The sequence below is a fragment of the Hylaeus volcanicus genome, unplaced genomic scaffold, assembly GCF_026283585.1.
Source record: "Hylaeus volcanicus isolate JK05 unplaced genomic scaffold, UHH_iyHylVolc1.0_haploid 12237, whole genome shotgun sequence".
Lineage (NCBI taxonomy): Eukaryota > Metazoa > Arthropoda > Insecta > Hymenoptera > Colletidae > Hylaeus > Hylaeus volcanicus.
In genome coordinates, this window is record NW_026533172.1 from 2521665 (window position 1) to 2532923 (window position 11259).

An 11259-nucleotide genomic window follows, 5' to 3' on the forward strand; every position below is an offset into this window, starting at 1 on the left:
ATTGAGTGAGAGAAAATAATCCTTTTCTGGGAAAGTAAAAACGTGAACAGATTATGTTTACGTATTCTTTTTAATTTTTTAAAAAATAGAGTACAAGTTTTTTTTCGTATATAAGAAAAAGATCAATGATTTTTTGTCTTGATCATTTTTTTTTACGATATGTTTCAAAAGATAAAATGTAAAGATGAATGGAGCATGTGAAACGATTGAACAAGCATTTAAGCTACAGATTCTTCAGGCACTTTAAAAAACAGTTTACTCTACAGACACACGAAGGAAATATACCTAGATTAATTGTTAATGCAAGATTGACTGGATCAGCTGCTATATAACTTTTTAGCGAATCAAGATATTCAGGCCTATCTGATACAAATTAGTTCTTTGATTATAGTGTAGAGTAAATTTTTATTTTAGGCCATTTTAAAGTTTTAAAAAAATGAAGCTTGTTCGTTTTTTGATGAAGCTTGCAAATGAAACTGTTATAATAGAGCTTAAAAATGGTACAGTGATTCAAGGGACGGTCACAGGTGTTGATATCGCGATGAATACTCATTTAAAAGGAGTTAAGCTTACCGTTAAAAAACGCAACCCTATATCTATGGATCATTTAACATTACGTGGCAACACAATCCGTTACTTTATCTTACCTGATAGTTTACCTTTAGATACATTGCTTATTGACGATACTCCACGAGTGAAAACGTCAGCTAAAGATGGAAAACCTATTCTTATGACCAGAGGTGGACGAAAACGTTTTATGCGAGGTGGATCTGGTATGCGAGGTGGTATGCGTGGGCCAGGAATGCGTGGCAGAGGTTGATGTTAATTGTTTTAATAAGCTTTTTGTTTTTAAAAAAAGTTCATGTATTCTTTTGTGAAATGATTATTTTTTTTAATATTAAAAAAAATAATCACACAATGTTTTCCTTTTTTTATTAATAATTAGTGTTACGTGAATAGTGTTAATGATTATCATCTTTTTTAAGATACAAGTTAGTATATCTGTTGATAAAAAATTCCTTTTTATTATTATATAAAAACATGGGTTAAAGCATAATGAACAAACAATCATCAAAGAAATAATTTATATTAAATAACTTCAACTTCAATAGCACATTGTTATGAACATTACACGCATTCCAAGATAAAGACACGACAATTATTGCTAAATTATCCATTTTTGTTTTATTCTCATATAAATCAAACGGTCATGTACCTATTCAAAAAAAATCATTGTCCCGAAAAACAATTCTATTTCTTTTAAATAGTCAAGATATCATGTTGACATAACGTTTGGGTCACCCGTTTAAGTTTTACGCGTATTCTTTTTTTGGTGTATTGATTATCTTTTGTCTGGATGAGATAAAACTATGCTGGTATAAAATGAGATTCACAAAGGATCAAACAAGAGCGGGATATTTTCCCACTGTTGTTTACCTGAAAGGTAGTTACATAGCTAATTGTTTTTATAGCAGAACTTCTCTTCAAGAGGTTTGAATGTAATATTTATAGAAGAATTCAACATAAATACAATTTTTTTTCTAAATGTTTTTGAAATAAAAATGATGTTTCTATTCCATTTCATTCATTTAATGTTTCTAGTTCCCCCGAAAATTGCAGCGAAATGTATTATTCCCATTCAGAAGGCTTACAAAGAAAAAATTGAGACAACCCTTAATGTATCAGCTGACGCAAATTATTCAGATTCTGATTTAGGATTTCACGTTAGTTTATCTCAAACATGGTATTTAAGGTATTTTTAAACCAGTGATTAATTTGTTTCTTCGGCTTTATTCCTTTCTTGTACTCTAGAGAACACCAACTAGAAAATTTCGCTCGTTCCTTAGCGACGTCTTTACATTTTTTTTTTATAGAAGCATTATCCACTGTTCTTATAACGTCCCCATTAATATTTCTTCAACAAAGTATTCAAGAGGGTAACCATGTTGAAAAGGAGGTCAAAGTATTTGGAGTTTTGAAATTTAATTCCTCTACCGAGAGCAAGGTAACGTTTTAAAACACTAAACCATTTTTTCTTCTATCTATAAAGTTTTTCAGATAAAGTTACTTATTGACACTGTTGACCAAGTGGGACAAACCTACGGACAACCTGTCTTTTATAGTCCTGCACAACCTCATATATCGCTTCTTCGGTTAATATGTTTACCAACTTTATCCCTAACGACCCTTTCTAATGACAAATTAATGTTGAATGCTATCCCGGTGCATTTTTCATGCGCTTATTTACGTATTGGAAAATCTGTGATTCCTGTGTGTCCTGGATATCCAATCCATCTCATATCTCAACAAATATTTTTAAAATCGAAAACTATAAATTACGAAAATTCTTCGTCTGAAAGTAGTGAAGATGACTCGGTTTGTACTCGCAATTTTTAAGTTTCTTTTGTAAAAATACGTTTTACTGTTTTTTTGAGAGTGTATATAAAAGAAAAATGATAATCTCGTTATCGAATCCGTTTTGTTTTGAAAAGATTTACATCACTCTAGGGATCAATCTGTCTGATTTATTCAGAAGAACATTTGTCACAAATTGACAGTTTTTCAATTGACTGAAGTTTGGAGTTCGTAACGGCATTGTCCTTGTGATGTCTGTACTTTTATGAGACGAACAACTGGATGAGATTTCTTGTTTCCTCCGTGTGTTAAAAGAGTGCCTTTTGCGTTTTTATACTGAGTGTTATAACAGTCGTAACTATGATTGCGTTTCAAACTTTTGGAAGGTAAAGATGCATTGGGGCAGAAACACTTTTCATAGTAACCTTTAGATACTGCGTTTGAGATATTTGTCTTCTCATGAGATTTGAAAACTTTGGGTGCAGTGCATTCATCATAACAAGTACTACCAGTATGACAACTGGTTACAGATTCACCGTCCAAATTACTAAATTCGTTATCCGATTCATTTAGTTGCGTATAACATTCTGTAAGGTCTTCACTAGTTGAACTACTCATGGAACTCGGTTTTTTCATTTCACTGCTAGATCGGCTTTTGGAAAAACCAGCGTTTAAATTTTTTTCTGTATAGGATGAAGTACTCGAACGGGTTGGCATCAGAATCCGGTTAGATATAATTTTGTTACTTTTGTTTGATTGAGACCATTCGTAAGAGGGTGAGACTGAGTCTAAGCTTGGTGATCTCTCAATAGTTTTCTGTAATTCAGGAAACTTGGTGCAACCTCTTTCTAAGAGTGTAACAGTCGCTCGACGATTGTTTTTAGATAAATTCATAACTTGTTTAAAAGTTCCTGAAAGACTATTTGGGTTTTCACTAGGATTGGATGGTTGAAAAAGTTTACTCGAAGAATGATGAGGTATTTGGCTAGCCTGTTGTTCTTTTTTTTTATGCGTCATTTTCAACCATTCAATGGCATGAGGTGGCAAAGAAATGGGAGGACTAGGCGAATCGTTAGTGGATCGCTTATCGAATTCTTGAACGGATGCGTCTGAATGCGTATCTGATTTTGAATTTATTTTAAAATGTTGTTTCATATTACAATGAACAGGTTCGCTTTCAGATGAAGGTTTTTCATGAAGTGAAACGATTTCATTCGCCTCTTTGTTTTTTGAAATGGTGTTTTCGAAACAATGAGGTAAATTAGAATGGTATTGAGGGAATTCACAAACAGAAGAGTGAGAATTCATAATGTGGGAAGGATTTGAAAAGAATGAAGGCCGAGAGGAACGCACAGTCATATGCTTCAATTGACTAATTATTTCATCTTGTTGCTCAAGACGTTGTCTTAAAAGTTCAGATTCTTTTTTCACAGATTGTACTTCCCGCCAAGCATTTTCAGACACATTACAATACTGATTTGTTTGAACGGAAAGCATATTTTTTTCGCATGCTAAAGTTTTTATTTTTTTTTTTAATGATTTTGTTTCGGCCATAAGTGATGTACACCGTTTTTCTTCCGATTCAAATTGAGCTATTTTGGTATCAAGTTTTAATTGTAATTGAGAATTATTTTTTTTTGCTTCGTGTAATGCAAGTTCTGTATGACGTAAATCTTCTGTATAGCGATATGCCTTCGTTGAAAGAGATTCATATTCTTTTTTTTTCGCTTCTAAATCGGTTTTCAAATTTTTGTTTTTTTTTAAGGTTATCTCCAAATTTACTTTTGTTGATTTAATAATGTCGTCTTTTTCTTTGATCAATTGACTGAGAGAATCTATTGTTTTTGTTAAATCGTTGTGCTTCTCGGAAAATTGTGCTACGGTAGCTAATGCAGCTGAGGCTTGTTCTTGTAGTACGTTTTTCTCATTTTGTAACTCTTTAAATTCGGACTCGTCAACATTGATAGTACCTTCTTTAATCTCTTGATTCTTTTTATAAAGTGACTGTAGCTGTTTCTCTAAATTTGTTACTTTTTCCTTATAAACTTCTGCTTCTTTAATAGCTTGTTCTTCAACATTTTTAAAACGCTCTTTTTGTTCTTCTAAACGAAAATCGAATTCTTCTTTGATTAGTTGTATTCTTCGTTCGTGCTTTTCCGTCATTGTCGCTAGCAATTCTGACTTATGTTCCTCTGTTTTCGCTTGTAAACTTTCTATTTCACGTGTAAGTTTTTCAATTTCTCCGTTTAAAAACACATTTTCATCTAATAATTTTTGATAATTAAGATGAAGGTTTTGTGAGAAACCATGATTTTCGACTGAACGTGACCGACAGCATGCATTCTCGACATTTTGTCTTAAACTTTCAGAAACTTCCTTTCCTAAAAGACTGTTTTGTTTGGAATTCCAATTCGAAGTTTTCCTAAAATTCAACCTATGTTGGTCATCCAAGGTATCACGTACACCCAGTAGACTTTTTTTAATTTGTTGCACTCCTAGAAAAAAACATTTCAATTAAAATTTCTACACAGTGACCACGTTTAAGAAATTTATTATTTAACATATTAAAAGGGTAATCTCTTTTTTAATTAATAAAAAAAATTTAGAGTTTTTTTTGCGAGAAATTAAAGTGTAATGATTCTAATAATAAAACATTTTTGTCTTTCGATTCGCACGTATTTAAAACATACCCGTTGACACAACAGGTTTTCGTCGGGTGTTTTGATTACCTTCATGCATTGAGTGTAAGGGTAGACGACTAAATTTATTATTTAATTTCTTGAAATTACAAGGTTGCCACGATTTAACAGTGTCATTTTCACCAGATGTATCTGAGTCACTATAACCTCCATCAACGATACTTGAAAATGAGTCTCCTAATGTTTCGGAGTAAGATGCTTTTTTTAACGGGGATTTTTTTTTACCTTGTTGTCGATTTGACCATGGTTTGACGAAGGACCGCGTATTTGCATATGTGGGTGGTTGTATGCTTGCTAGTTCGTCTGATACAATGTCAGCAAACGTATACCCTTTAGATTTAATCATTGTTCTTCTATAAAGTTAAACCCATCAAATGTATCAGTGGTTGATTAAATGTATTAAATCTTCCACAGTTTTTTTTCAGCGCCACAAACTGAAGTGCGTCCCCACAAAATCAAAATGGTTACACTCACCCCGGTGTATTTATCTTATAATTCAATGTAACAAGCAATATTGCTGATTTTCCAAATATATGTTCTTGTGTTTCGACCAATTAATCTACTTATTTTTCTAAAAAAAACAGTAGCTTTTTTATAAAATTGTATGTCACAACATGAAAGTCCTATATAAAACCAAAACAATAACATATTCAGTAAATAGTGTTTCAAATTATTGCAATTAATATAAAATTTCTCTTTATAAATTTAATAATTGCAACAATGAAATTTAAATTTGCGATCACGACACTTATGGAATCTTTATTGAATAAAAAAAGTTCGTTAAATTCTCTGTTTTTTCCATCTCTCTCGATTTTGACGAGTTTAAATTCTCCAATACTTTTTTTAACGATGACGTGAATGAATAGTACAAAGGATTATAAAAACAATTTATTTTCTTTTTTATTTATTTAGAAATGTTGTTTTCGAGTTAAGAGAAAAATCAGGTTACACAAACACTGCAAAAAAATAAAACACTATAAGTACATAATTTACAATCATGTTGAATATTCTTATTTTCATTTACTTAGTTTATTTAAATACTTTTATACTCTCTCATAATTCTAACATTAATTTCTCAGTTTGGGAATTTATTCAAGCTAACAGTCGAAATTCATCACGGCGATTATCAGGTAAAAATAACATTGTTTTATTAAAATAAAATTCAGCAGTTTGTGTTTCTTATAAAATTATACAAACTTGTAGTGAAAATGTGCAAAACGCTGTGTCTTACATAAACATTCATTTTAGTTGTGATATTTAAATTCGTTAAAAACGAGATGTACAAATACATATACATTAATATATATGTCAATATTAGGAAACAAAAATACAAAATACCAAATGAATCGTATGCGAAGGAGTGGAATGTATCCTTCTAAGTTAATTACACAAACAACATCCATAAACAACGGACCTTTCACAGGTAATGATAAATTGTTTTCGACACCCTGTGCTCTGCTACATTATGGTCGTGAAGCGAGTTGTAAAGAGTTCCACAATTAAAAAAAACTATACTTTCATAATACATTAGATGATAGAGATTGATTAATATACATTATAAAAGTTTTTGTATTAAATGTAGACCCAATTGTTGCCCAAGAGTCATTTGGTTACAATGGAAATAATCCTATGACTACACTTAAACTTTCAAGTGTTGTTTCTCAACCATCAGCATATCCAACGTTAGTAGCGATTCCAGCGTCCATTGATGTAGGTGAACGAACGACAAATATGTTACCACTGCAAACTAGTGAGATGATATCGACCACTAAGTACACACCTGTGGGGTATTCTGGACTACCAAATGATCAAAGTTATTCTACAACATTTATTAATAGAGGATCTGGACAAATGCAAGATTCCTTTATGATGGATCCCAGACAACGCGGAATGCCTAATGGTGTTGCTCCAACTTTACAATCGACTACCATGATCTCTCGATCGCCAGGCAGTACTTTCATGGCACCAAACCCATACTCTGCGGCTTTTTCTGCAAACCCTGCTAATCAAATTCCAATGAATACATACTCTACATTGAACACACACGCGTTTCCTGCAGGAGCATCAACCACTACAGTCATGTCCCAAGGACCTATGACATCTACTACACTTTCGTCTCATAATTCAGAAGCAATTTCTACTGTGTATGGTGGGTCTACATCCACTGCTGTAGTATCAAATAACCCCACATCGACGTCCATGGTATCACATACACCGACAACGACAGTTATATCTAAAAACACTGTGGCACCTAATGTCTTCAAATATGATACCCCGTCGACAACAGTTGTCTCACAAAGCCAAGGATCATCAACAGTGATGTCACAAATTACTTCCCCAACCAAAGTAGTATCGGTAAGCTAAAGTTACTATGACATAACATATCCTTAATCTACGTCTCATTAAAAACGCCTTCATAATTTATGCAACTGACAGAGTTATTCTGATCAAGCAGGGACCGAGGTTGTAACAACACCAGGCTCTGTGAGCGTGGCGGTTCAGCCTGTAACCACTTATTCGCCTGTCTCGATTTCAACAACTCCGTCTGTAACAATCGTTCCAGGAAGAACTTCAACAACAGATGCAACAATGACCAGTCAGCCTTCCTCTGCAGCCAATCCTGTGACGACTATGTCAACCATTATATCGGTTAAGTATTAGTAACAAGTGTCCATTGTTTGTATGAGTACAGAGATGTGGTTATAATATATAAATTTTTACGTTACAGGAGTCACGCAATCTTAAAGAGAATGCAAGAATGAACTAATGAAAAGTATAAATAAGTAAGATTTAATATTAAAAAAAGAAAAAGTTCACGCTAAACAGAAGTAGAGTCATTTTATCACTCCATAAAAATATAAACCACTACAGTATTTTCTCGATTAGTAGAATTTTTAAATCAAATTGAACTGAGAGAAGTTTAAAGGAAAAACTTATTACTAAACGTAAATTTAAAATTTCACAAAAGATTCCTAACTCACCGCGTCTTCTTGGAATGTATTCTTTAGATAAAATCAGTCACTTAAAACTGTTTGCATCTTTGATATTTAACTCACAAATAATTTGTTTATCAGCGTTTTGTGATTAATTTCAGATAAAAGGATCAATTTGTAGGATGAAAATCATTTTGTTAGTGTATAAAGAATTTGAGGACACTCTTCTTAAATTTATCGAACATTGTTATTGTAAGGGAAATCTTTTTATTTAATCCAGTATAACAATCTAATATTAATAGTAAATATTGCTTTTTAAAATATAGTATTGCTTAAAATTTGCTCACAGAAAAAACTATAAGTTTAAAAATGAATTTGGTCTCATGTTCGCTTTGTTTTTTATTGCTAAAAAAACTAAAAAACTAATATAAAAAAATTATTTAAAAATTGTTAAAAATTAAGTCGTTAAAGTTAAATTTCAAAAAATGAATGTATAAGTTGTCTAATTTGAAAAGTTCGTTTTCTTAGCGAGAAGGAAATAGCTTTACTCTTTTTTATGTTTTGCAACCTCTGATTGTGCGTTGAAGGAATTTACAGGTAAAACCTTAAAAAATGATTTGTTAAGAAAAAATAACATTCTTCAAGTAGAACAATTATTAGGATTGTAACGACTCAAAAGTGTATCGATAACACTCCTCTTATGTGACATGATTAATTTTGCATCCAACGGGTCGTGCTTTGAAAAAGTTACTAAATTTTGATTATCTAGTCTCGTTTTGAGTGGTATGCTCGATGATCAAAAAGCATGAACCAAAGTTCAAGATGAAATTTATACCTTAAAGAATTTAATGTACTCCAGTTGCAAAGTAAATGTCTGCCTCATACTGGTTTAGCAACAAGCAAAAAAGCCACTCTACTGGTGAGGCAACTCCACAATGGCAAAACTCTGTTGTTCATTCAGTAAGTTATTTAGGTGTAATGTGAATAACAAAAAATGCTAGCCTGTCAACGATACAACATGCTAAGAAGGTATGAAATGAAATGAATTTTAATTTACTTAATAGACCGTATCAAAGAACTATTTAACAGTCTGTGTTAAAATTGATAAAATGTTTGAGTGTAATAAAACGTAATGCATGTTTAGCTTTCTTCTAACTAAACCAATTATGACCTTACCTACATGTATTACAGTCAACGAAAATGCTATACTCGAAAACTTATTGTTGCTTACAAAGTTTTAAGTTTAAAGACAACCTTTTTAAGATTTTGAATTAAAATAAATTTGATATTTGAGTTTAAAAAAAAAGATTTTGTCCTATATGATATTAATAAGGAGCTGTATAAAATTTAAATATTGTAGCTAAATACGTCAAGTAGAAATATTTTTTTGTTTTCTTTGGTGTTTCTTCACGGAATGGTTATATAAGTTAATTATTTGTATCATAAATTTTTCATTGTCTGCGACGGTTATTTATGTTATAACAAAATTACACTGTATTCTTATAACTGTACATTGAATCCATCATAATACTGCCAGCTATTTATCAGAAAGCTTAAAGCTTTAATTAACTCGCCGCATGAAAAAATTGTGTGATGGTGTACAATCTGTAAATGACAATTTCTTTTGTTTATAAATTACTAGTTCATGAGAATCAGAACATATATTTGATAGCACATAAACTTTTTGATCCTCAGAGGTGATGTGACATTTTTGTGCTCTTTTAGATACAAGGTTACTTTAGCAAAAAACTATTTTGAAAATGCTAAGTCTCTGAATTAATATTTCTGTAAGACTTTACTCCCATAGTTAAAATTATGTGGATAAGAATTTAGGTTATTCTACTTTATAACTGAGCTCATGGACAAATCTTAAACACAATTCATTACATATATGGTGAATAGAAGTAGAGTACATCGAATTATTGGTTAAAATAAGTTTTAATTCTTTGTTTTTCATAAAACTGTTCACATCAAATGCTCTTAACACGTTTACTAAAACAAAAAAGCAATTGTTTAAAAAAAATCTAAAATCGACTAAGATATAAAAAATAGTCAATCAAATATTTGATTACCGTACGACATTTAAGAAAAACATTTTCTCTTTTTTATCAGGTTACGTTTGTAACACTACATGGTAAAGTTCTCAGTATTGTCAGTTTAAGGTCAAAATTTATGATTCATATACTGATAAAAAAATATGTAATATAATTCTACAACAGCTTTAAAGTAACTTTAAAAATGTAATAGGAGTTGGTACCCATAACACTGACATTAAACATAAGCTTGATTTATTTTCATACTACAATGAGATAGCGTAATTTATTCTTATATTGTTTTTTTGCGAAAATAAACCGCTATTAAACAAAATGAGCGTTTTCCTTATCTTCACTTCCGGTTTTTCTCTTTAGGATATTATGAGCTAACATATTATTAAAAGTTACTGTTGGATCAGCCAACGTCTCAACAAACACTTGTACGCCTCCTCTTAAACGTAACACCAAATGAAGTGTGGACTCTTTCTGAATATTGTAATCAGACAATGTGCGTCCATCTTCTAATTGTTTGCCTGCAAAAATAAGTCGTTGTTGATCTGGAGGAATGCCTTCTTTATCTTGTATTTTTGCCTTCACATTTTCAATGCTATCCGTAGATTCGACATCAAGCGTAATAGTCTTTCCGGTCAATGTTTTCACAAAAATTTGCATACCCCCTCTTAAACGCAATACCAGATGAAGTGTAGACTCTTTTTGAATGTTATAATCAGATAATGTACGACCATCTTCGAGTTGTTTTCCTGCAAAAATAAGACGTTGTTGATCTGGAGGAATGCCTTCTTTATCTTGTATTTTTGCCTTCACATTTTCAATGCTATCCGTTGATTCGACATCAAGCGTTATGGTTTTTCCCGTCAAGGTTTTTACAAAAATTTGCATACCTCCTCTCAATCGTAGTACCAAATGAAGTGTTGATTCCTTTTGAATATTATAATCAGATAATGTGCGACCATCTTCTAATTGTTTTCCGGCAAAAATAAGACGCTGTTGATCTGGAGGAATGCCTTCCTTATCTTGAATTTTTGCTTTGACGTTTTCAATGCTATCCGTCGATTCGACATCAAGCGTAATCGTTTTTCCGGTCAAGGTTTTTACGAAAATTTGCATACCTCCTCTTAAACGCAATACCAAATGAAGTGTTGACTCTTTCTGAATGTTGTAATCAGATAAAGTACGACCATCTTCTAGTTGCTTTCCTGCAAAAATAAGACGCTGTTG

At 31.8% G+C, this 11259-nt stretch overlaps 3 protein-coding genes across 4 annotated transcripts in view; 1 reads left to right on the plus strand and 2 right to left on the minus strand.

Annotated features, from left to right (window-relative positions):
* Positions 1-1746: 1746 nt before the first annotated feature.
* Positions 1747-5456, minus strand: LOC128883618 (uncharacterized). 2 transcript variants are annotated; one of them, XM_054136163.1, is made up of 3 exons: positions 5280-5456; positions 5085-5231; positions 1747-4850 (listed from the first exon to the last, which is right to left on the minus strand). In XM_054136163.1, the coding sequence occupies exons 1-3, from the start codon at positions 5398-5400 to the stop codon at positions 2563-2565; spliced, it is 2556 nt and encodes an 851-aa protein (XP_053992138.1). In that variant the 5' UTR covers positions 5401-5456; the 3' UTR covers positions 1747-2562. The 2 variants fall into 2 exon arrangements, with proteins under 2 accessions (XP_053992138.1, XP_053992137.1); XM_054136162.1 differs by having other exon boundaries at positions 5046-5231.
* Positions 5457-6032: 576 nt separating this feature from the next.
* Positions 6033-8980, plus strand: LOC128883621 (mucin-2-like). The gene is made up of 6 exons (XM_054136166.1): positions 6033-6184; positions 6373-6477; positions 6637-7409; positions 7491-7703; positions 7783-7837; positions 8149-8980. The coding sequence occupies exons 1-5, from the start codon at positions 6052-6054 to the stop codon at positions 7819-7821; spliced, it is 1263 nt and encodes a 420-aa protein (XP_053992141.1). The 5' UTR covers positions 6033-6051; the 3' UTR covers positions 7822-7837; positions 8149-8980.
* A 939-nt stretch (positions 8981-9919) lies between these two features.
* LOC128883620 (polyubiquitin-like) overlaps positions 9920-11259 on the minus strand; it is a 1917-nt gene continuing 577 nt past the window's right edge. The window contains exon 1 of the mRNA XM_054136165.1: positions 9920-11259. This exon is cut by the window's right edge and continues 577 nt beyond it. Coding sequence (XP_053992140.1) covers positions 10345-11259 — 915 coding nt within the window. The 3' untranslated portion in view covers positions 9920-10344.

What these genes read in the sequence shown, in the direction of transcription:
- LOC128883618 (XM_054136162.1), bottom strand. Translation starts at nt 5,400, where the DNA reads ATGATTAAATCTAAAGGGTATACGTTTGCTGACATTGTATCAGACGAA. An exon ending in ATGGTCAAATCGACAACAAG is followed by an intron (nt 5,232 to 5,279) that starts GTAAAAAAAAAT and finishes CCGAAACATTAG; the next exon opens with GAGACTCATTTTCAAGTATC. An exon ending in AAAACCTGTTGTGTCAACGG is followed by an intron (nt 4,851 to 5,045) that starts GTATGTTTTAAA and finishes GTTTTTTTCTAG; the next exon opens with GAGTGCAACAAATTAAAAAA.
- LOC128883621 (XM_054136166.1), top strand. Translation starts at nt 6,052, where the DNA reads ATGTTGAATATTCTTATTTTCATTTACTTAGTTTATTTAAATACTTTT. An exon ending in TTCATCACGGCGATTATCAG is followed by an intron (nt 6,185 to 6,372) that starts GTAAAAATAACA and finishes TGTCAATATTAG; the next exon opens with GAAACAAAAATACAAAATAC. An exon ending in CCCCAACCAAAGTAGTATCG is followed by an intron (nt 7,410 to 7,490) that starts GTAAGCTAAAGT and finishes TGCAACTGACAG; the next exon opens with AGTTATTCTGATCAAGCAGG.